Source organism: Dermacentor variabilis, chromosome 7 (genome assembly GCF_050947875.1).
Source record: "Dermacentor variabilis isolate Ectoservices chromosome 7, ASM5094787v1, whole genome shotgun sequence".
In the NCBI taxonomy this organism is placed as follows: Eukaryota; Metazoa; Arthropoda; class Arachnida; order Ixodida; family Ixodidae; genus Dermacentor; species Dermacentor variabilis.
The window spans coordinates 14,519,903-14,546,025 of NC_134574.1; the positions used below are offsets into that span (position 1 = coordinate 14,519,903).

General features: G+C 47.1%; 1 protein-coding gene across 1 annotated transcript in view; it reads left to right on the plus strand.

The window, feature by feature from the left end:
* LOC142587340 (uncharacterized) overlaps nt 1–17,214 on the plus strand; it is a 67,655-nt gene extending 50,441 nt beyond the window's left edge. Inside the window, exon 3 of the mRNA XM_075698264.1 lies at nt 15,485–17,214. Coding sequence (XP_075554379.1) covers nt 15,485–15,592 — 108 coding nt within the window. The 3' untranslated portion in view covers nt 15,593–17,214. The remainder of the gene's footprint in view (nt 1–15,484) is intronic.
* Nucleotides 17,215–26,123: the final 8,909 nt, after the last annotated feature.

Here is a 26,123-nt window from a genome sequence, read left to right on the forward strand (position 1 = left end):
GCTTCCGTGGCTATCTTCACGTGCGGCCATATCAACTGCGCAGCGCCACCTAGTGGGGCTCGTCCCGACCGGCTGCGTCTGCGTAGACTGCTCCCTGGACAAACTATAAGAACCGCTGCAAGGCACCAGTCTTCATTTGGCAGTGGCAGTTGCGGCGGGCTGAACAGCGTCTAATTCTCCTGCAATCTGTTCCCAGGCTGATTTCGGCGTGCTTCCGTGGCTATCTTCACGTGCGGCCATATCAACTGCGCAGCGCCACCTAGTGGGGCTCGTCCCGACCGGCTGCGTCTGCGTAGACTGCTCCCTGGACAAACTATAAGAACCGCTGCAAGGCACCAGTCTTCATTTGGCAGTGGCAGTTGCGGCGGGCTGAACAGCGTCTAATTCTCCTGCAATCTGTTCCCACGCTGATTTCGGCGTGCTTCCGTGGCTATCTTCACGTGCGGCCATATCAACTGCGCAGCGCCACCTAGTGGGGCTCGTCCCGACCGGCTGCGTCTGCGTAGACTGCTCCCTGGACAAACTATAAGAACCGCTGCAAGGCACCAGTCTTCATTTGGCAGTGGCAGTTGCGGCGGGCTGAACAGCGTCTAATTCTCCTGCAATCTGTTCCCAGGCTGATTTCGGCGTGCTTCCGTGGCTATCTTCACGTGCGGCCATATCAACTGCGCAGCGCCACCTAGTGGGGCTCGTCCCGACCGGCTGCGTCTGCGTAGACTGCTCCCTGGACAAACTATAAGAACCGCTGCAAGGCACCAGTCTTCATTTTGCAGTGGCAGTTGCGGCGGGCTGAACAGCGTCTAATTCTCCTGCAATCTGTTCCCACGCTGATTTCGGCGTGCTTCCGTGGCTATCTTCACGTGCGGCCATATCAACTGCGCAGCGCCACCTAGTGGGGCTCGTCCCGACCGGCTGCGTCTGCGTAGACTGCTCCCTGGACAAACTATAAGAACCGCTGCAAGGCACCAGTCTTCATTTGGCAGTGGTAGTTGCGGCGGGCTGAACAGCGTCTAATTCTCCTGCAATCTGTTCCCAGGCTGATTTCGGCGTGCTTCCGTGGCTATCTTCACGTGCGGCCATATCAACTGCGCAGCGCCACCTAGTGGGGCTCGTCCCGACCGGCTGCGTCTGCGTAGACTGCTCCCTGGACAAACTATAAGAACCGCTGCAAGGCACCAGTCTTCATTTGGCAGTGGCAGTTGCGGCGGGCTGAACAGCGTCTAATTCTCCTGCAATCTGTTCCCACGCTGATTTCGGCGTGCTTCCGTGGCTATCTTCACGTGCGGCCATATCAACTGCGCAGCGCCACCTAGTGGGGCTCGTCCCGACCGGCTGCGTCTGCGTAGACTGCTCCCTGGACAAACTATAAGAACCGCTGCAAGGCACCAGTCTTCATTTGGCAGTGGCAGTTGCGGCGGGCTGAACAGCGTCTAATTCTCCTGCAATCTGTTCCCAGGCTGATTTCGGCGTGCTTCCGTGGCTATCTTCACGTGCGGCCATATCTAGAGTTACTGTATATGCTACCGTAGGTAGCAGAGTTGCGCGTAGGTCCGCCATCTTGCCTGAGAAGCAACCAAGTCTATGCGGCGAAGCCGCACTCCGTTTTTGCAGGCGACATGCCTAGCGTATCGTCGATCGACCGTGGGCGCTTTTGCATCGCTTGTGCACCGCTTTTCCGCCTAATCGCAAACAAAGCGCATCGAAACAGCTGACTTGATTAGATTGTGAAGAAAAAGGCGCTGCCCTTTTTTAGCGCGCGGCGTAAGATGCAGCGCGTATATTAGCTTTTTTTGGAGTTGCATTCACCTGCGCACTTTCTCCGCCCTAATAACGTATGGGCACTCGCGTATCTAGAATAGATTGTGTATTCTATATACACCGATCAGATGCAGCATTCGTGAACCGCGACGGTAACGATTAGATCTCACCGAATAAACTTAGGGAATATGGTGATGTTATTTTGTAGATTCCGGAAATCCTACAAAATTTTCGTGCGAAAAAGCTACTTCACAAGGTAGTATAAGGTTCGAAATAAGATAGCGTATTAAAAACTGGACAAACTTTAATAATTGAGGTAAACAATCAGATACTTTAATAACTTTCCTTCGCTTGAATACTGCTTGGCACTCAGGTTTTGTTTCAACAGAGATAAATACGCTACTAAGAGCAGTGCAGTGCTCTTTTAGCACGTAAACAGTAACAAAAAGCACCGAGCCGCAACTACCTCTTTTTTGGCAATAAAATAACAATGCGAATTTCAGAGAAAAAAACAAAGACTAGTATATGCGCGTGCAAATATTTTGATATAGTGAGCTTTATCAAGTGGCGCTACTAAATATAATGAGGCTCATAGTTGCTTATGTGCCATAACTCTCAACATGTAGCCAGTCTAAAATATTACTGGTGAATCAATGACCAACCATTGCTATTTCGACTCTGGTACCCCATTAGATCTTGTGTAGGAACATATCCATCTACCAGCAAGCAATGGATATCAGCTACACCTGCAAGTGTGATTTCATTATGTGCCTTTTCACTGCAGGGATTCCAAAAGTAGCCTTCTGTGGGAGTGTATAGCGAAAGTTTTTCTCACAGGATTGACATAGCTACATTATAGGGAATAATTCAAAACACAGTTAGGCCCTTACCGTATGTTAAATGACGACATTCATTCCTCTTGCATCCTGGTTCACATAAGCTGTAGTAGATTAAATATCTTTACTTAGTAGTAACCTCTTTCATATTCAGAAACAACCCAAGCAGTGCATAATCATGAAAATGTGAGCTGGCTTTTTTACGACACTTCTGTGAAAGCAGTGTGGTGAATCACATGCAAAAAACTGGTAATTCCAGCTAAATCTTCTGTATAACTCTACGTGCTTCCATTATTTAAAAAAATCCAGACTTGCAGTAGCTTTTAATATTCCAGCTGTGAATTTTTTTAGCACAGCCCAAAAAGCACGTAGCTGTTAGTCAAGCAATTTCATCTCATACACACTTGACGCAATAGGCAGTTGGCTGAAAATTTGTTTGTTCAGGTGTCTTTACCTGAACACCCTTCACTAGTTTTACACAGGAAGAAAAACAATTACTGCAGTAAGGTGTCACGAGGCAGGCCGACGACACAAACGTGAGATGCGCTGCGCACGTTGCGTTGTTGCTACGCAGCTAGCACGCACGTGGACAGCGAACGGCAAGATCGGCCGGATTGGATTTGAATTTGACTGGCGATAACTTGTGTCAATCCAGTTCGCTGCAGCGGCGGCGTCGGGAAATACAAAAATTGGCCCGAACATCTGCTTCTCCGCAATGCACGGTTGCTTGGCTACCACGTGATGACGTTCTGCCAATAGAGGCGCTAGCGGCGTGATAAAACAGACGCGCAACTCTGCTACCTGCGGTAGCACATACAGTAACTCTAGCCATATCAACTGCGCAGCGCCACCTAGTGGGGCTCGTCCCGACCGGCTGCGTCTGCGTAGACTGCTCCCTGGACAAACTATAAGAACCGCTGCAAGGCACCAGTCTTCATTTGGCAGTGGCAGTTGCGGCGGGCTGAACAGCGTCTAATTCTCCTGCAATCTGTTCCCAGGCTGATTTCGGCGTGCTTCCGTGGCTATCTTCACGTGCGGCCATATCAACTGCGCAGCGCCACCTAGTGGGGCTCGTCCCGACCGGCTGCGTCTGCGTAGACTGCTCCCTGGACAAACTATAAGAACCGCTGCAAGGCACCAGTCTTCATTTGGCAGTGGCAGTTGCGGCGGGCTGAACAGCGTCTAATTCTCCTGCAATCTGTTCCCAGGCTGATTTCGGCGTGCTTCCGTGGCTATCTTCACGTGCGGCCATATCAACTGCGCAGCGCCACCTAGTGGGGCTCGTCCCGACCGGCTGCGTCTGCGTAGACTGCTCCCTGGACAAACTATAAGAACCGCTGCAAGGCACCAGTCTTCATTTGGCAGTGGCAGTTGCGGCGGGCAGAACAGCGTCTAATTCTACTGCAATCTGTTCCCAGGCTGATTTCGGCGTGCTTCCGTGGCTATCTTCACGTGCGGCCATAGCAACTGCGCAGCGCCACCTAGTGGGGCTCGTCCCGACCGGCTGCGTCTGCGTAGACTGCTCCCTGGACAAACTATAAGAACCGCTGCAAAGCACCAGTCTTCATTTGGCAGTGGCAGTTGCGGCGGGCTGAACAGCGTCTAATTCTCCTGCAATCTGTTCCCAGGCTGATTTCGGCGTGCTTCCGTGGCTATCTTCACGTGCGGCCATATCAACTGCGCAGCGCCACCTAGTGGGGCTCATCCCGACCGACTGCGTCTGCGTAGACTGCTACCTGGACAAACTATAAGAACCGCTGCAAGGCACCAGTCTTCATTTGGCAGTCGCAGTTGCGGCGGGCTGAACAGCGTCTAATTCTCCTGCAATCTGTTCCCAGGCTGATTTCGGCGTGCTTCCGTGGCTATCTTCACGTGCGGCCATATCAACTGCGCAGCGCCACCTAGTGGGGCTCGTCCCGACCGACTGCGTCTGCGTAGACTGCTACCTGGACAAACTATAAGAACCGCTGCAAGGCACCAGTCTTCATTTGGCAGTCGCAGTTGCGGCGGGCTGAACAGCGTCTAATTCTCCTGCAATCTGTTCCCACGCTGATTTCGGCGTGCTTCCGTGGCTATCTTCACGTGCGGCCATAGCAACTGCGCAGCGCCACCTAGTGGGGCTCGTCCCGACCGACTGCGTCTGCGTAGACTGCTCCCTGGACAAACTATAAGAACCGCTGCAAGGCACCAGTCTTCATTTGGCAGTCGCAGTTGCGGCGGGCTGAACAGCGTCTAATTCTCCTGCAATCTGTTCCCAGGCTGATTTCGGCGTGCTTCCGTGGCTATCTTCACGTGCGGCCATATCAACTGCGCAGCGCCACCTAGTGGGGCTCATCCCGACCGACTGCGTCTGCGTAGACTGCTACCTGGACAAAGTATAAGAACCGCTGCAAGGCACCAGTCTTCATTTCGCAGTGGCAGTTGCGGCGGGCTGAACAGCGTCTAATTCTCCTGCAATCTGTTCCCAGGCTGATTTCGGCGTGCTTCCGTGGCTATCTTCACGTGCGGCCATATCAACTGCGCAGCGCCACCTAGTGGGGCTCGTCCCGACCGACTGCGTCTGCGTAGACTGCTACCTGGACAAAGTATAAGAACCGCTGCAAGGCACCAGTCTTCATTTGGCAGTGGCAGTTGCGGCGGGCTGAACAGCGTCTAATTCTCCTGCAATCTGTTCCCAGGCTGATTTCGGCGTGCTTCCGTGGCTATCTTCACGTGCGGCCATATCAACTGCGCAGCGCCACCTAGTGGGGCTCGTCCCGACCGACTGCGTCTGCGTAGACTGCTACCTGGACAAAGTATAAGAACCGCTGCAAGGCACCAGTCTTCATTTCGCAGTGGCAGTTGCGGCGGGCTGAACAGCGTCTAATTCTCCTGCAACCTGTTCCCAGGCTGATTTCGGCGTGCTTCCGTGGCTATCTTCACGTGCGGCCATATCAACTGCGCAGCGCCACCTAGTGGGGCTCATCCCGACCGACTGCGTCTGCGTAGACTGCTACCTGGACAAAGTATAAGAACCGCTGCAAGGCACCAGTCTTCATTTGGCAGTGGCAGTTGCGGCGGGCTGAACAGCGTCTAATTCTCCTGCAATCTGTTCCCGCGCTGATTTCGGCGTGCTTCCGTGGCTATCTTCACGTGCGGCCATATCAACTGCGCAGCGCCACCTAGTGGGGCTCATCCCGACCGACTGCGTCTGCGTAGACTGCTACCTGGACAAAGTATAAGAACCGCTGCAAGGCACCAGTCTTCATTTGGCAGTCGCAGTTGCGGCGGGCTGAACAGCGTCTAATTCTCCTGCAATCTGTTCCCACGCTGATTTCGGCGTGCTTCCGTGGCTATCTTCACGTGCGGCCATATCAACTGCGCAGCGCCACCTAGTGGGGCTCGTCCCGACCGACTGCGTCTGCGTAGACTGCTACTTGGACAAAGTATAAGAACCGTTGCAAGGCACCAGCCTTCATTTGGCAGTCGCAGTTGCGGCGGGCTGAAAAGCGTCTAATTCTCCTGCAATCTGTTCCCACGCTGATTTCGGCGTGCTTCCGTGGCTATCTTCACGTGCGGCCATATCAACTGCGCAGCGCCACCTAGTGGGGCTCGTCCCGACCGACTGCGTCTGCGTAGACTGCTACCTGGACAAAGTATAAGAACCGCTGCAAGGCACCAGTCTTCATTTGGCAGTCGCAGTTGCGGCGGGCTGAACAGCGTCTAATTCTCCTGCAATCTGTTCCCACGCTGATTTCGGCGTGCTTCCGTGGCTATCTTCACGTGCGGCCATATCAACTGCGCAGCGCCACCTAGTGGGGCTCATCCCGACCGACTGCGTCTGCGTAGACTGCTACCTGGACAAAGTATAAGAACCGCTGCAAGGCACCAGCCTTCATTTGGCAGTCGCAGTTGCGGCGGGCTGAAAAGCGTCTAATTCTCCTGCAATCTGTTCCCACGCTGATTTCGGCGTGCTTCCGTGGCTATCTTCACGTGCGGCCATATCAACTGCGCAGCGCCACCTAGTGGGGCTCATCCCGACCGACTGCGTCTGCGTAGACTGCTACCTGGACAAAGTATAAGAACCGCTGCAAGGCACCAGCCTTCATTTGGCAGTCGCAGTTGCGGCGGGCTGAACAGCGTCTAATTCTCCTGCAATCTGTTCCCACGCTGATTTCGGCGTGCTTCCGTGGCTATCTTCACGTGCGACCATATCAACTGCGCAGCGCCACCTAGTGGGGCTCATCCCGACCGACTGCGTCTGCGTAGACTGCTACCTGGACAAAGTATAAGAACCGCTGCAAGGCACCAGTCTTCATTTGGCAGTCGCAGTTGCGGCGGGCTGAACAGCGTGTAATTCTCCTGCAATCTGTTCCCACGCTGATTTCGGCGTGCTTCCGTGGCTATCTTCACGTGCGGCCATATCAACTGCGCAGCGCCACCTAGTGGGGCTCGTCCCGACCGACTGCGTCTGCGTAGACTGCTACCTGGACAAAGTATAAGAACCGCTGCAAGGCACCAGTCTTCATTTGGCAGTCGCAGTTGCGGCGGGCTGAACAGCGTCTAATTCTCCTGCAATCTGTTCCCACGCTGATTTCGGCGTGCTTCCGTGGCTATCTTCACGTGCGGCCATATCAACTGCGCAGCGCCACCTAGTGGGGCTCGTCCCGACCGACTGCGTCTGCGTAGACTGCTGCCTGGACAAAGTATAAGAACCGCTGCAAGGCACCAGTCTTCATTTGGCAGTCGCAGTTGCGGCGGGCTGAACAGCGTCTAATTCTCCTGCAATCTGTTCCCAGGCTGATTTCGGCGTGCTTCCGTGGCTATCTTCACGTGCGGCCATATCAACTGCGCAGCGCCACCTAGTGGGGCTCGTCCCGACCGACTGCGTCTGCGTAGACTGCTACCTGGACAAAGTATAAGTACCGCTGCAAGGCACCAGTCTTCATTTGGCAGTCGCAGTTGCGGCGGGCTGAACAGCGTCTAATTCTCCTGCAATCTGTTCCCAGGTTGGTTATAGGATCTTTGTACAAGACTTTGTAACCTTTTATTCTAGCCGCAACTGCTGCCCAGTTATACTTTCGTGTTGCTCAATTCTATTGTCTTGTGCTAAAGAATGCCGTCAAACGCGGAATTATCCAAAAAAAATGATATGCTTGAATCCTTGTTCAATGCAAAGATGGAAACCTTGGTAAGCGACCTAGCATCGAAAATCAAGGATCAACTGTCCGGCGAGGGCTTGAACCAGCATATTACCCTCAGTGCGAGTGTCGAACACCTAAGCGGCGTCTTCGATGAATTGATGACGAAACAGGGCTAACTGCTTGCAGCGAACAAAGCCCTGATAGCACGCAATAATGAGCTTTAAAAGAAAGTCACGCATCTCGAACAGTGTTCTCGAACGAATAATATTGAGATTAAGGGTGTCCCGTGCACCGATGGGGAGGATTGTGTCGCGATTCTCAAATTAATGGGCGACGTGATTGAATGTCCTGCTTCACCCTCTGACCTAGACACCGTACATCGCGTGCCTACGAAGTCTGGTGAAAAAAACATAATTGCCCGCTTCTGCTGCCGTGACAAGAAAACCGAATTTCTGCGCAAAGCGAGAAAGGCTCGCCTACAGACTAACCAAATTGGTTTCTCAGGCTCCACTCCATCCCCAGCTCCAGTCTTTGCGAATGGCCACCCGACAACAAGAGGCTTTCCGCGAAGGCACTCGCGCCAAGGAAGGACCGGCAGTTCCTGTGGACAGATAATTGCCTCATTAAAGCTCGTAAGACCAGTGACAGCAAAGTATTCCGCATTTCATCTGAGGCGGACCTGCGCATCTTCACCTAACCGTCTTTCATTCATCTTTTCCTTGCGCGTGCGCACCTTAATCTGCCATGTCTTTGACATCCCCACATAGATTTAAGTATCAACTTGCAAATAATAATCGTTCACTGATCCATTTTAACGCTCGAAGCCTTAGGAGGAATCATGCTAACATTAGTAACTTTATCAACAATCTTGATCACTCTTTCTCGTTTATTTGTGTTTCTGAGACCTGGCTTTCTGACAACGATTTCAATTTATACGGTTTTCCATCTTACAGTTGTGAGTACTGTCATCGTTCGTCTAATAATCATGGAGGTGCTGCTATTTTCATTGCTTCGGACGTCACTTACACCCGTAGGCACGATCTTGCAATAAATGTTAGTTCCTGTGAGGCTATTTGGATTGAGGCTGAACAACCTTTCTTTGCACATAATCGGAAAAATCTTATTCTTGGTTCCATCTATCGCTCCCCGTCATCTTGTCACTGACTTCCTACTTGCTCTTGACGTCATACTTAACAAATTATCGTTCGAAAACAAGAATGTTTTAATCGTTGGCGACATTAACATCAACTTGCTCGATACAAATACCAGCGCATATTTTGCCTACTCGGACTGCTTTTTCGGATATGGCTACGAGTCGCTTATTAATTGCATACCAGATGTAGCCATAACGGAACGCAAACACTTCTTGATCATGCGTTATCTAACATAACACCGTCCCCTGTGTCGGGAGTAGTGCGTACTGATATAACCGATCATTTTCCCATTTTCGTTACATTTAACAGTCTAATGCCAACCCCCAACATCTCTTTCAGTACATCAGTATTTAATCAAGATACATTTATTGATACCATTAGCAATACTAATTGGACTCAGGTCAATCTATTTAAAGATCCGGCAGCAGCAGTTGATAAATTCTCTGCGTTGTTTTTACATGCCGTATCAATAAGCACCCGGACCGTTAGGTGTAAGAATAAATATAAGTATGCCTGAAACCCGTGGATGACGTCCGCATTACTGACCAGCTTAAGGAAAAAAAGATAACCTATACAGGAAAACTAAGCGGCAACCGTTTAACTCTAAGCTGGCTCTGCGTTATAAAAAATATTGTTATGTTCTTAACACGCTACTTAAACAGGCTGAAACGCGCTACTATGATAATGAATTTAATAAACACAGCAATAATCCAAAAAAGCAATTGAAGCTTCTGAACGAATTCATGAATAAATCTTCTACGCCTGAACAATGTTCTAAAATTAACCTGAATGGTACAACATACCGCGAGCCCACTCATGTTTCCAATGCCTTTATCGACTATTTTGCTCTGACACAAATAAATAACAACCAAGTCACTCAACCAGTACTCCGCCTTGCGGTACACCACGACTGGTATAGCTACATGGCGTTGGTCCGTCTTCAGTCAAAATAAAGAAAGATCTTCCATGCAAATAGTTGCATATCCAGCGAAAGGTGCGTCCACCAATCCCTACAGCTTCTAAGGCGTCCAGAATTGCCTGATGATCTACATTGTCGTACGCACCTTTAACATCAAGGAATAGGGCCGCAGTGATTCGTTTCAGATGTTTCTGGTGTTGTACGTATGTTACCAGGTCGATAACGCTATCTATTGACGAGCGGCCACGTCGAAAACCCGCCATTACCTCTGGATAGACGTTGTAGAATTCCAAGTACCATTCTAGCCGTGCAAGTATCATTCTTTCCATTACCTTGCCGACACAGCTGGCCAGTGCTATTGGACGGTAAGATGATAATTCCAACGGGGATTTGCCAGCCTTGAGGAGTGGAACAAGCCGGCTGGATTTCCACGTTGTAGGGACCAAGCCGTCACGCCATGATGCGTTGTATAGGCATCATGGGATAGGTTGATAAGGGACACAACATAATCTTTCAGTGGCTTCCAGGACATTGTAACATCAGCGGGAATGACCAAGCCGACGAAGCCGCCCGATCGGCACATGAAAGTGGTCAACGAGTCTTCATTCCGCTTTCGCGAACAGACGCTGCGGCTGGGCTGCGATTGATGTCCCGTGAGTGTACTTTGCCCCTGTGGGACTCAAATGTTTTCACCATGTGTCGGTTGCGTTCGTTGTCTCCGGACATACGGATGCACCTCCCGCCTGGATTACCACGACGTGAACAGACCATGCTTTACCGTCTGTGGCTAGGCGTTGCGTTTACAAACGCCTATGCTTTCCTCATAGGAATGGCCAACAGCCCCACGTGCGGCACATGTAACATCGACGAGACGCTCGCACACATTATCTGTGTCTGCCCGCGATACAGTGCTGAGAGACAAGTGATGTGCAGGGTACTGGACCAGCTGGACAATCGTCCTCTTTCAGAACTAAAAGCTTTAGGCCAATGCTCCGAAAGAACATCCGCGTTGAAGGCCTTATTCGCGCTATTAACGTTCTTGCGGTCTACGGGGCTTCACGACAGACTCTAAGAATGCCGCCTCCTACCGTTCTGTAGTGTACGCGCTTTGTTCGTGCTTGTCTCCCTTTCTTTCTATCTCCCCCTTCCACTCTGTTTCTCTTTTTATCCCTCTTAACCCTTCCCCCTGCGCAGGGTAGCCAACCGGAACTACCTCTGGTTAACCTCCCTGCCTTTCTCTGCATTATTTTCTCTCTCTCTCTTCTCTTACTTTGCTTTTATCCATAGTCATATTAACTATGGAATCGCTGCCTGGGGCAACACGTACAATTGCCACCTGTCATCAGTTCAGCATTTACAAAATCAAGGCATTCGTATCATTACTAGCAGTCCTCGTCAGTCAAATGCATCCATTTTGCTTATTTTAACGACCGTGAACTTGTTCCAATATAACTTAACAATCTTATTTTTCAAGTTACTTAACAACCAACTGCTTTACGAATTCGTTAACCTAAATGATTTACATAACTACAATAGAACTAGGTTTGCCTTTAACAGAAATTTTTTACTGCCTCGTGTCCGTACCAACTATGGTAAACTAACATCATCTTTCGCTGGCATATCTTTATGGAATCACTTACCATCAAACATAATATCACTCGCATCATTCTATGCCTTCAAAAAATCCCTTAAACAGTTCCTTTTGACGCAGTGACGCAATTATGGTTCCAAATGTTTTATTTGTTATCACTATTTCTCTTATGTTTTGCTGTTCACATGCTTGCTGTTGCCTTTAGTCGTTTTGTTCATAATGCTTCTTTTTATGTATTCTCATGTTTTTTGTGTCTGTTGAAATTTTGTATATGTATATTTCTAGCACACTTATATTTTTCCTTCATGTTCATCTCGGCCTGCCGATCGATCATATTTTTCTCTATTTCGTTCTGTTCCTTCTTTACATAATTTAAAGGTTCTGTTGTACGCCGATATTATTTTTATTTTATTGTTAGTAGCACTGTACATTGTAATCATAATCACTTTTCTGTTGCACTAGAGCTTTTCGTTTCTGTTAGTGTACATTCTATAAATTTTATTTCTGTCCTGCCACCCATGTAATTTTTTTCTTATAGTTACCCACCGAGGGTCCCGGTTACAGTCTTCGACTTTGGGACCCTTGTCTGCAAAACGAAAATGTAACCGTTTCTTTGTTTGTAATGAATAAACTTGATTTGATTTGATTTGCCCGGCCCCCTTCCCAAGAGCTCTACCGGCCGTCAGTGGATTATAGTGTGCGTCGACTACTTGACGCGCTATACTGAGACTGCGGCGCTTACATCTGCTACCATCGCCTATATGTCGTGCTTTCTGCTTCATTCTGTGATCCTGCGTCACGGCGCTCCACGTGTTGTTGTAAGTGACTGTGGACGGCAATTCACCGCCGACTTTGTTGAAGAACTGCTGCCCCCCTTTGCGGTTCTACTTTTCGCCATTCAACGCCGTACCACTCACAAATAAATGGCCTCACCGAACGCGTGAATCGTACGCTTACCAACATGTCCTCACTGTATGTCTCAGCTGATCACAGGAATCAGGATGCCGCGCTGCTCTTTGTCACGCCCGCATACAATACAGCCAAGCACGACGTAACTGGGTATGTGCCTTTCTATCTCTTGTACGCTTGCAGCCCCCAAACGTTCTTGGACACAATTTCGCCGTAGCCACTGAACGCAGACGCATCCATTCCGCAGACATTGTGTAGTGCCGAAGAAGCGCGTCGGCTCGCTCGGTTAGGAACACGGTCTTTGCAAGTTTCAACCAAGGCACGCTATGACGCCGGGCGTATGTCACTTTCGCTTCTGGCGATCATGCGTTACTAGGGACACCTCTACGGAAGGAAGACTTGTATCGCAAATTCGTCTCAGCGTTCAGCGGTCCATTCGCGATACTCAGCCGATCAAGTGACGTCGACTACGCCATCGCAAAACTGACCGCCAATAATGGCCGGTCGCGGGAGACTCATGTGGCCTGGCCTGAGGCACTGCCAGGATCGGGTTCCCGAATCAAGAACTACCATTTATGGTAGTTCTTGACAGTTTATGGCTCGCTCGACGAGCTTCGTCTGCACCGCAGGAAGATGTTATGCTGCGCCGAAGAAGAGGAGAGGGGAGAACTGCGCGCGGCGTAGAAAATGCCCGGCTGCGCGCGATCTCCTCTCTGCGGCCCCTCGATCATATTGTGAATAAATGCATCTCATCAGTAACGACTTATATAAACTGGTCAGTCTAAATTAATGATGCAGGTTAGCTTTATTGTGTTTTAGTTAATGCCACAACAAAGAGCGTTGAACTTGTATAACAGGTAAGATTCGCGGACTAAACGATTGTGGTAGGAAGGAAAACCAGATTGCAGTATGGTCACTCTAATATCGTCGAAACAGTGCCCAGTTGTACACAGGTGTTTTGACAGCGGAAGGTGTGGGAAATGCTTTGCATCAGAACGATGATTGTTAACTCGGATTCTAAACGGTGTTTCTGTTTGACCAACATTTTGCAGGTGGCACGTACCACATTCAAACAAATAAATGACGTTAGACGTGTCACAGTTCAAGTCCGTGAATCTTACCTGATATACAAGTTCAGCGCTCTTTCTTGTGGCATTAACGAAAACATTGAAAAACTAACCTGCATCACTAATTTAGATTGACCAGTTTATATATATATATCTTCTTACTTGTGCACGTGGTCACGGTGGTCTTTTGTACGATGTTTTCCTATGTTGGAAAAGTTGAGATTTGTGCCCCGCGGCTGGCAGCTACGGCTATGGCATAAACGGGTCGCATGATGGCTGATGCTATGGGCGTGACTATTGCAATTTTGAGAAGATATAAAGCTTTGGTTTTATAATGCATGATACACCGGTTTTCGTCCACATTTACGTTGTTAAATCTATCGGTTCGTGCGTTTTGAAATCCCGATTTCTGCTGCAGTGCGTTATACAGCCTTCATATTTTACTCGTGTGCAGCTTGTGCTTCTTTAGCATCACATGATCATGTGATTACATGTAGTGACGTTGCCTATCTGCCGTTTTTTGTAGAACTGCCTGGCTATTTTTGCGTTTGTACACCATGTACTCGCTTTGCATTTTGTTTGACTAGGGCTTGATCATGCGCATGTTCGTGTGGAACCATAGAGTTTCTCACTACATTACCTAGAGGGAAATCTGGCGCTGCTGCGCTGTGGTACGCATGGGAATGCCGGTATATTGTGGATTCGGATTGGCATCGTTCTCGTAGAGACAGGACACCTTGAAGACGCGCTTGGCAAGTACCGTTCCGTCTGTCACAATGATTCATTTTCTACTAGAACAGCACATGAAAAGCTGTTTTAGCTCTATTATTACGCGAAAACATGTTTTGTTTAACTATGAGAACTTGTTATTGTGTGTACGACTACATGTTACGTAAAAAGTATCAGCGGGCCGCTAAAGTTGGAGGACAGACGACAAGGTTCGCGCTCGCTTTGAAACAGTTGGTCGTCTGTTCTTGCTTTTTTCTTCGCTTGGTCATGCATGGTGGGTGAGTAAAGATGTAATATGCGTGAATGGAAACATTTTATGGAGATTTTACTTTGAGAACGCGTTATTTGCGTAGCCATATCCACGTCTTAGACGAAGCCTCTTACAACACCAGCCAACACGAGCCTCGCTGACACGTATGCCGGCATTCCCATGACGGCACGGTGCCCCCTTAAGAAACTCCCATAGACGGTGGCGCCAGATTACCCTCTAGGTGTTATAGTGAGAAACTCTATGTGTGGAACAAAGTGATAAGTGTCTGGCGTCTGGATATATGTGTGATGTGATCAGACTTGCATTCACCCTGACGAAGGCCGGTCCTCAGGCCGAAATGTCGGTAAAAAGATATGTCATAACATTCGTGTTCTTTCTCTTCATATATATATATATATATATATATATATATATATATATATATATATATATATATATATATAGGGGTTTTCTTCAAAGTTCAGCACGCAGGACCCGACGTAAAATACGCAGGAAAGAGACGACGAACTTTTTGGGAGACTTCTTTTTCTTACTTAACGTTTTCGGCTGGTGGACCAGCCTTCGTCAGAGTACAGTGTTGCCTGTACTCTGACGAAGGCTGGTCCACCAGCCGAAAACGTTAAGTAAGAAAAAGAAGTCTCCCAAAAAGTTCGTCGTCTCTTTCCTGCGTATATATATATATATATATATATATATATATATGAACGAGAAGAAAGGGGTTTAACCGAGGGGCCCGATTTTATTAGTCATATCATGAGAAGCCAACAAACACTGAAACCAAGGACAACATCGGGGAAATTACTTGTGCTTAATAAATTAAATAAGGAAAGAATAAATTAATGGAAATTAAAGTGGATGAATAAACAACTCAAGTAGCTCAATTGGTAGAGCATCGCACACGAAATGCGAAGGTTGTGGGTTCGGTTCCCACTTGCGGCAAGTTGTTTTTTCATCCACTTTAATTTCCATTAATTTATCGTTTCCTTATTTCATTCATTAAGCACAAGTAATTTCCCCTATGTTGTCCTTGGTGTCAGTGTTTGTTGGCTTCTCATGATATGACTATATATATATATATATATATGTGTGTGTGTTGTTGTTGACTTTTCGTTTCGTTTTCTCCGCAGCCCGAAGTTTGCGAGGCCGAGGTGTGGGAAAACCAGGACGAAGACGGCCGTCACCAGATGGCGCTCCTCCGCTCTAGCTGCATGCAGGTCGAGGAGCTGCGCCACTGATTTGCTGCGCAATGAACAAACATTTTTATGGACTTTATGGATTCATTGTTGCCAGCTTCACCACCGAACCTTAGGTGTACATTGCGTTGGCGCCACAATTAGAACTGATTTCAGCTGTTTTTCATCATCACTCATCAATAGTACTACCCGCCGCGGTTGCTTAGTGGCTATGGTGATGGCTGCTAAGCACGAGGTCGAGGCATCGCATCCCGGCCACGGCGGCGGCATTTCGATGGGGCGAAAACACCCGTGTACTTAGATTTAGGCGCACGTTGAATAACCCCAGGTGGTCTAAATTTTCCAGAGTCCTTCGCTACGGCGTGCCTCATGATCGGATCGTTGTTTTGGCACGTAACGGCCAATGCGCCGACTCTTGGCTTTTTCACACCGCCGGCATTCGGTAATAGTGGCTTGCACAGTGGAAGAATCCTTGAACACAAGGAGGTGGAAAGCATCATCTGCTATGCCTTTAATGACATTGTCGACTTTGTCAGGTTCGGGCATCTTCGGATCCACGTTGTGGCACAGGGCAAGCACGCCCTGCATGTACGTTATGCAGGATTCAGTCCACGTCTGGACACGCGAAGCGAGGTATTTTCGCGGAGGCGCGCAGACGTGCAGCAGGCTTTCCGAACAAATCGTGGAGCTTCCATTTACAAATGCCCCATCTAGTAAGTTCCTCCTCGTGGGTCTGAAAGCAGACGCGTGCCGTTCCGGCGAGGTAAAATATCAAATTGGCGAGCACGATGGTCGGCTCCCAGATGGCGCTCACCCGCTCACATAGTTGAAGCCAGTCTTCGACACCAGCGCCGTCGGTGCCAGAAAAGGTTCCCGGGTCGCGGGGCGGTGCGAGGAGGGCGCGGGTGCCGACGTGCCCGAAGCGTCCTCGCCGCGAGCTGGCATCGCAGGTGGAGCCAAGGAGCGGCCGCTGCGTAGACCCGTCTCGACAGTGATCCCGCAACCTCCGCCAAAAATGTTGCGGGGCTAAAAGAATTCAGATGTACACTCACAGAATATTCGCAACAATTGTATCAGCTGACGATGGACGGCGCGTGACGCCCAGAGCGACCAGGATTGAAGACCAGCGTGTCGCAGTGTAATTTTTTAAGCGTTAGTGCGGGAGGAGGTCCTGGAGTTACAAAAACTATCAAAGGGATGTCCTATTAGTAATTTAGCAATATATTAAGTAATGCATTGTGGCAACCCAGCAGTGACAGACATGAGATTACACCAAGTTAGTGAAGAAGATAATCGAATACGAGAAAGATGCTTGCAGTAATTCAAGTTCAAGAGAAACAAGAAAATTAAATGGATACTGCGTATTAGTAAATGAAGATGTAATTGACTTTTAAGAAACATAGGAATGACATATATCAAAGAACACGAGGTTAACGGAGCAGATAATGCGAAACAGAAATATGCTTACAATATGCCAAGTACAAGTCAAATATATCCTATGCAACGAAAAACATAAAATTTCTAAGAAAGGAGGCAATGGGAGATTGAGAATCAAACGAATACATTAGGCAAATACAGAAGCCACTAAAAACCTAAAATTTCGAAAAAAAAAAACATAAGGAAGCCAATTGGAGATCGAGAATAAAAGCGATACATTCGGCAAACGCGGAAGTACTAAAAACTGTAAAATAAATTTGTCTACAATAAATGTTCATAGTAATGAGCCTGTTGCCAGTAGTGTCGTTAGTAAATATTTCTTCGTAACTCTCTTGAATGTTAATGCTGTGCAACAGGCTTTAATATGGGGTGGTAGTTTATTCCAGTATTTAATGACCGTAAACAGGGCAGTAAACATTGCATAATTAGTGCTTATTCTAGAATGTACAGAACTGTTGTTAGAGGAAAATGTCGTATATTTAGTGTTCGTTATAGCAGATATATTAAATGTATCGAAAATGATTTCATGTTTTAGCGTGCGCCACATTAGTAAAACGAATTTGAGCTGGAGCACATAACGTAATGGTAGTATTTTTAAGGAAGTTAAGATTAGTATTTCATGTGACACGTAACTAGAGAAATTGATGATCATCAAGGCTTGATTTCGTAACTGTTGCAGATGTGTTATGCGCATGCAATATGTGTTTCCCCAAACTAAGATTCAGCGTTCTAAGTCGCAATGTATATATGCGTAATAAAGTGAACTTGTTCTGTATTGTGGAAAATGCGAGCGCGTTAACATTAGTACTCTTATTCCAAAGGCAATTTTTTAGATCATGTCAGCATGCAAGTTACACCTAGGGTGGGGGTCAAGTTTGACGCCAAGGAGCACAACTTCATGTGCAGGTGAAAGAATGTGGGTTTGTGAGATGAGCGGTGGTGCGGGTGCCATGACACGCTTATGAAAAAGCATAAACTGTGCTTTCGAAAGTGCGTTTTGATCTGAAGTTTATTATTTGTGCACCACGCAGATAAATTGTCTGGGTCAGAGTTTAGTCGATTTATTACAGTATTTATGGATTTGCGGGTGTACAATAAGTTCATTGGCACGCTAGGCATATGCCAGGTACCTGGCCACAAAGATATAAAAGGCGACGTAGCTGCCGACTAAAACGCTGTGTCATTCAGTTTCAGCGACAAAGATGGAAATATCCCCACGCCTGCCGCAGACCTTTTCTACGCTGTAAACTGAGGGACGGCTTGCAAGAAGAGTAGGATACCCAAACACTGAATAAGCTTCACATAATAAAACCAAAACTAGGGAACAGATGTACATGAACAGTTTTACACGGACGACGTTACGGAAGGACAGGACGCGGAGGGACTGCGTCCGTCCACGTCCTGTCCTTCCTTAACATCGTGTTTGTAAAACTGAGCGCAATATAACCATGAAGTACTTATTTGCCGATTTTGAATAGGACACACTTACGGTACTCACTATTACCTCTTGACTGGGGGCGATCCTCCGACTTGTAGTAGGGGCGTCAATCGTTCGACAGTATTCCATGTTCTTATTCAGTGCCCTGCAATAGAAACATAGAGGAAAAATTATTTCGCTTCTGCATATCGCGAAAACATGCCTGTTCCCCCTTGCATTTTTTTCTTAGCGATGAACCGCTTTTTAATCTGCAAATAGTCTTAGATTTCATAGCCGAAACCAACACCCTGCGAATAATTTGGCCAGGAAATTTGAACAAGGGATTGACAGCCCTTGTATTCGAGGGCCCTCTTGGAGCTCTAGTGCCACAGTTGTTTCGTCCCTAATTGATCAGTGTCATTATTTTAGTACCCATATATTTTAAGCCATGTACAGCGACAGTTTTTCGGCGCTTTTGCAGCCACGTCACATCTACCGCCATGTATTCACTGTCTGCACCATTCACAATACATCGTTAAAAGCAAAATTTTTCATGGTGCTCTTTGGCCATACCTGGCCCTTGCACCATTAAACACCACACATCATCACAATCGGTTCAGTGTGCATGTGCTGACATATGGGGCAGGAACTTGGACACTGTCGAAGAAGCTCGAGAACAAATTAAGGACCGCACAAAGAGCGATGCAACGAAGAATGCTAGGCATGACGTTAAGAGACAAAAACAGCGGTCTGGATCAGGGAGCAAACGGGTATAGCCGATATTCTAATTGACCTTAAATGAAGAAATGGAGCCGGGCAGGTCATGTAATGCGCAGGTTAGATAAGCGGTGGACCGTTAGGGTTACAGAATGGGTTCCAAGAGAAGGGAAGCGCAGTGGAGGACGGCAGAAGACTAGGTGGGGCAATAAAATGAGGAAATTCGCGGGCGCTAGTTGGAATCGGTTGGCGCAGGACGGGTGTAATTTGAGATCGCAGAGAGAAGCTTCCGTCCTGCAATAGACAAAAGATAGGCTGATGATGCTGATGATCATATACTTATATATCATGACGATGCTGGTGAAGAAATTAAACACTCGCCGTGTACATCACCGCTAATTGTCATAAATCAAAGGTACAGAAAGCCTCACTTACAACGATTCCCAGACCGTGTGGGCTCCACATGATTTTTTTTTTTAACCGTGAGCTTAAGATCGTATAAATCCGTCATCCATTCTGAAGCACAATTTTCCCTGTCCCCTCCCCAAATAGCCAGCATCTCTGGTTACCTTGCCGGTTTTTACTCCTCGTCTCCTTCTAAGAGATGTTGAAAGTAGCTCTATTTTGGCGGGAGATAGCAGTCTTCGGAGCATTCACTGTCCCCCGAACGTCGCAAAAGTAGATGGTTAGCTTCAACATTTGTGTCATGCACATGCACGTCGAGCAGTCAAGTTCGACGCATTAGCTCAAAATCAATAAGATCTGCCATTCAGTGGCAACAGCAGCCTGTTGACGAAACATTAGTGGTGTAACTAGCTGCACATTGCCCCAGTGTTCTTTTTAATGTCAACAACTCACACATCCGGCATGTGCATTTGCTAGTTTCGCACAGGTTTGTAAATTTCATTAGTTGCAGAAAGGGTGCCAATTGCTGAACAGGTAGGGAAAAAACAGGTTGCGAATAACAAGCCTTGTCAGTGTAAATACTACTATAACTGGATGGACATAAAAATATGCAGTTTCTTATAGGGCCATTATGTGCAGTTATTTTCAGTTGCACTAACTGTAGAAACAAAGGGCAGCTTTAGACTACTAATGGCCGCACTGGTTCGTACTGTGAGACCACGGGGAAGGTGGGAGATTCAAAACGATGGGCAAGACGAGAACAAGGTGAGAGCGGGAGCCATCGTTTGGATAAGTGGATTTGACTTTTTCAAGGCCTTGGTGAAAGACAAGTCCACTTGTCCAAACTTTGGCTCTCGTTTTTACCTTGTTCTTGTTTTGCTGGTTGGTGCAGTGGCATTCATAATCACAAAGAAATGCTTTAGGGAACGAGAAAACAAATGTTCACCTAGCTGCGTAGCTGTCCAACCATGATGTTTTCAATGAGTAGAGCACAAGAACTTCTGTCCTGCATTTTTTGCAGCGCATTTCATAACTACAGCCTCCATTCCCCGTCGAGTGCCATAAATAATTACAGCACTTGAATTTTAATACAACGAAGAGGAGACTTCATACCACCAAAAGTAAAGGATGCGGTCATGTGTGAAAGAGCGATGGAACGAAGAATGCTAGGCATAACGTCGAGAGCCAGGAAGAGAGCGGTTTGGATCAGAGAACAAATGGGTATAGCCGATATTCTAACTGACATTAACCGAAAAAAATGGAGCTGGGCAGGCTATGTAATTCGCAGGTTAGACAAGCGGTGGACGATTAGGGTTACAAAATGTGTGCCAAGGGAGTGCAGTCGAGGACGGCACAAGGCTAGGGGTGGGGATAAAATTACGGAATTCGCGGGCGCTAGTGGGAATCGCTTGGCACAGGACAGGGGAAATTGGAGATAGCAGGGAGGGGCCTTCGTCCTGCAGTAGACCTAAAATAGGCGGCGGCGGCGGCGCCGCCTATTCTTGCTGCTGCTGCTGCTGCTGATGATGATGATGATGATGATGATGATGTGTGTGAAAGCCGGTTAACCACCTTGTAGCAGTATCTGAATGCCATAGGGAGACCACGTCACTGAAAGCTGCCAAATTGGCCCTTTAAATCCAGTTGTTAAAGTTTTGGAAATGCAGGACAACAAGCTCCTCCCTTTGGTTCCTTTGAGAGGTGATTGAACAGTGCTTGTAGGTGCACGCACACATTAGTGGTATCTGGTAGTCGTTTTGTAGTATCTACCACAGGACTGCCACGAAAGATTACAGCGTAAAGATGACCCCTTTCTCATATATAAGCCGCACCGCACATTGTGCGCATTTTGAACTCAACACGTTATACTGTAGCGTCACTATTTGCTACACTGTTGGGGAATCGGGGTTTATTTACTCGGTCTACGACTATACCCCCGCCACCCCCCTACAAAAAGAAGTAACAATTATGATATTTTCAGCCTGTATACGTTTAGTGCTGCCTCATAGTTTGAAACATGAGCAGGACTTTTCGAGTCGCAGGCTTGACGAATATCAAGTTCAATTTTATTTAATCCCGCAGTATATTACTTTTATCATAGTTTCATAGCTTGTCATAGCTTGGCAAGTTGTCATAGCTTGACAACTTTTTCTGGGCGTAAGTTTTTACACACACAAGAGCATAACCAATTGAAGGTCGACATTATGAAATTCCACATAAGTGAAATACAGACAGAACAACAATAAGTTTCTTAAATTGCACAATAGTATAGCTTAAGCGCCCTAAATAAAAATAAAACTATTATCCTAGTGATATTAATGTTTGCGCGTTTCCGCCTTGCCTGCAGAAAAAAAAATCTTCAAGGACTTTTGCATCTCAGTTCGTAGACTTGGCTACAGATTTTCGCGTATTCGATTATTCAGCATAATCTGCGGCACCTCGTGACGCCTAACGTTTAACAGATACCGTTTTGTAAGCCAGGCTGCATGGTTCTTTAGATATGTCTGGCGTTTTGAAGAGCCATGCCGTGAATATTGTTTTTACGAATGGAGCTTTGACATTTTCGTTATCGCCTGTTTTCCACAGCCGGTATTCGACCACTAAGGCTTGCAAAGCCAAAATATTCCATTTTGAAATGCAGGGTCGCAAGTTTGTTTTGTGCCATGATAATGTTCAACTATTGCATTCCAGGTTTATTCAAAATCCCCTATTAGCCGTCTGCGATTGGCCAACATATTTCAAGCCGTGCCCATTTTGCCTGTCTGTCAAGCGACGACAAGCAGTATGGGCATGGCCTGAAGCAGGGCTAATGGGAGTTTTAGAACAAACTTAGAGTGGATTAGTTTTTCGATATTGCAACCGTGACATGGTGCTGTTGTATCTGAAATCCAAATGAGTTACAATCACAGCTGCCACTCGAGATTTGTTTAAACAATGTGCTAAAGCAAGCATACCATTTGTCATAGTGCGGCACTGTCATCCTCAGCGACTGGGTGTGGTGCAGACTAAAAATAAATTCCTTGCCCTTAGAGTGCCGTATAAAATGAGCAGCAGTTCCACATCATCAAATCATCTTCAGCTGGGGAGAATATGTTCCTGATTTACTTGCTTGAAATACCTGCCGTGGTTGCTCAGTGGTTATGGTGTTAGGCTGCTGAGCACAAGGTCGCGGGATCGAATCCCGGCCGCGGCAGCCGCATATCGATGGGGGGGCGAAATGCGAAAACTCCCGTGTACTTAGATTTAGGTGCACGTTAAAGAATCCCAGGTGGTCGAAATTTCCGGAGTCCTCCACTACAGCGTGCCTCATAATGAGAAAATTGTTTTGGCACGTAAAACCCTATAATTTAATTTGACTTGCCTGAAATCTAAGGGGCTCTACTCACCTTCCTACTGAGCTCCGTTTGCTCTTGTCACGCTAATATGGAACCATATAGTACCCCGACATATGTTGTGATTCTTATAAACACGCCTCATTTATTAAATAGCCTACATTCCCTGTAGCCAGGTTACAATGCGCCACCAAATGCTCGCAATACAAAAACGCCACTCCTGAAACAGATTGCCTCGGTTTAGACTGAAGAGTCACATGACAGCGAACACATTGCAAAGGCATTGCACTGCCACTGGACATGTACAACCAGCTAAATTTAGTGACGTTCAAAAATTGGGGTTGGGAGCAGGCTGGCGCAGCTTGAAGGTTTCTCCTAGAATTGCGCAGTGCTTCTACCCCTGCATTATTTGTTATTTATTTATATATAAAAGTATATAATATGATGTATTGCTGTACAAAGGACGTAAAGGCTGTTACTTCTGGTGCACAACTTGACCAAATTCGCTTCTGAATGAAACTGATCAAATTTGAAAGTCGAGTGTATGGAGATTAGCGGATGCTTCCAAACCTGAGGGCCATTGTTGGAAGAGCCTATATATATGAGAGAGAAAACCAGACGCTTGCTGCGAGGACTCAAAACAAATCTTCCCTGTGTAACAGCTACGTACCCGTTCAAATTTTTGAAGCCACGGCTATCCCATTTAGCAAGGACATTACTGCCAATATGTATGCCGCGAAATCGGTAATTCGTTCAAGCAGATGTTGGATACCTGCGGCAAGAAACACACTATATATGTTTCAATTTTTACCAGTACACTGTTAAAATGCATTATCTATTATTTTTCTTTTGTACTTGTTCTAAAACTGCAGTTGGAAACATTGCCGGGGGCGAAATCCACAAACCAGTCCTGCAAATTCTAAACAAATATCGACCACCAGATTCGAATTATCTGGCTCCAGGCACATTCCTCTCACCAAAGAAATTAGACTGGCAACTTGACGATGTCAAAGACTTCGTCAACCGGGTGGTGGGAGGCCTCGACTAGCGAGGACGGTGACGTTCCATGAACTTACGAAGCACTACCGCAAAGGTAGACGAGAGTACTCCCTCCCCGTAAACCATGTTATAAGCTGCAACAGGTTACCTGGAAACAGTCGCAGACTGGCTCATTCGCCAACCCTAACAAGTATTCAATAATATATCCGGGCTGCTTCTCACCTAATCGCAGAAACTGCGTGGCCCATAACGCCCACCTTGCACATATATTGAACGACTGCCCTGGGCTAAAATACTCGGATAAGGAGGTAGCGGTGTGTCCAGCTCTGATCCCGCGGTTCAGCTGCGGACCACGAATTGGGCTTTGGAAATCGTCGAAAGTCAACGGCTCACGGCCACCTCACGCCACCTGGCTGGAGAAAGAACACAGTAACTCTAACAACATACGAAAATAAAATTTCTCCTCCTGCTCCTCTTCTTCTTGGGCTGATTATTTGCCATGAAGGCGAGCAAGTAGTGTGTTTCTTCCATTCAAAACAAGAACCGCGTTATGTTTTATGTGCAAGAGTCTGTTGCACTTTATTTTGTCAAATTACATCGTTAAAGGACAAAACATCAGAAAATGAACACGTTTCTAGTGCAGACATGCGAATCTTAGAATGTGAAAGACATTACAGCGAAGTCCAAGAAATACTTGAATTCAGTAAAAAGTATTAAATTTTATTCATGAGCAAAACGAGAACACGGTAAGCAGGAGCCAACGTTTCGACAAGTGGACTTGTGTTTTTCAAGATATTTTTCAACGTCTTTTTTCAATATTGCTTGATCATCTATATGCTGACTCTTCCTTAAAGGTTGGCCGATCTTGTTCAGTACGGGCTTTGTGAAAAGCGCGCTGCTCTATAAAGCCCCAACAGCAATGACCTGCACCACAAACAAGCGGCAATATTTGTGATTCAAGTTTATTAATGAAATAATCTCGTGATAGCTGTTAATTCTATTCCTTTTAAATCGCATGCATTTTTTACCCTTACCAGAATTGCTTAAAATTGTCTGTGCCATCCAGCACAAGTTTATTTTAGTTACATTACTCGAAGAGACGCGACATTTCTTAGAATGCAAATAAAGGTACGTATTTAAAATGAACAATATTTCACTAATAACAGATCACTGCAGCGAACGCATTGCAATGTACAAGCTAAAGCCATTATTTTAGAAGGCATAGCGACTGTTACGAGTTGTTGAGAAATTAGACCGCCCTACAATCTGCTAGCCGCCTGGTTAGTTCAGATGGTTGAGCGGCTGACCCGGAAAGACGGTGGTCCCAGTTCGAGTACCGGACCAGGATGAATTTTTCTTCAACCGCAAGGCTTTTTTTCGAGGAACCCGTAGGAATTTCCTTCGCAGGAATTCCTAGGAACAGGTGGATGTCTGATTTTCCCTTTATTAGTTACGTCTGTCCACCTTGCGGTTTTCCGCTGAACTATTACGCCAGACATCACGTATACATATATTCTCTATTTACACTATAGAAACACACACACAGACCAGCAACACGTTTCGCCAGCTCAGTGGCGCCTCTTGCTCTTAAAGCACCCAGAACAAATTCAGACATAGCCGCTGCATATGTTCTCTGTTTACGGTATAGGTAGAATTACTGTGTATGCTACCCAATGTAGCAGAGTTGCGCGTCTGTTTTATCACGCCGCTAGCGCCTCTATTGGCAGAACGTCATCACATGGTAGTCAAGCAACCGTGCATTGCGGAGAAGCAGATGCCCGGGCCAATTTTTGTATTTCCCGACGCCGCCGCTGCAGCGAACTGGATTGACACAAGTCATCGCCAGTCAAATTCAAAGCGAATCCGGCCGATCTTGGCGTTCGCTGTTCGCGTGCGCGCTAGCTGCAGAGCAACAACACGACGTGCGCAGCGCATCTCACAGTTGGTTCATCGCAGTGTCCGCGCAGTCCCATCGGAATGATATAATGACCGGGTGCTCTGCTCCCGTCTGCACGAATCGCTCTGAAAGCGGAAAAGCTTTTTATTCGATCCCATTCAATCCCATGCACCACACTGCTTTCACAGGACTGTCATAAAAAAGCCAGCTCACACTTTCATGATAATGCACTGCTTGGGTTGTTGTTTCTGAACATAAAAGAAATTACACTACGAAGTAAAGATATTTCATCTACTACTGCTTATGTGAAGCAGGATGCAAGAGGAATTAATGTCGTTATTTACCATGCGGTAAGGGCCTAACTGTGTT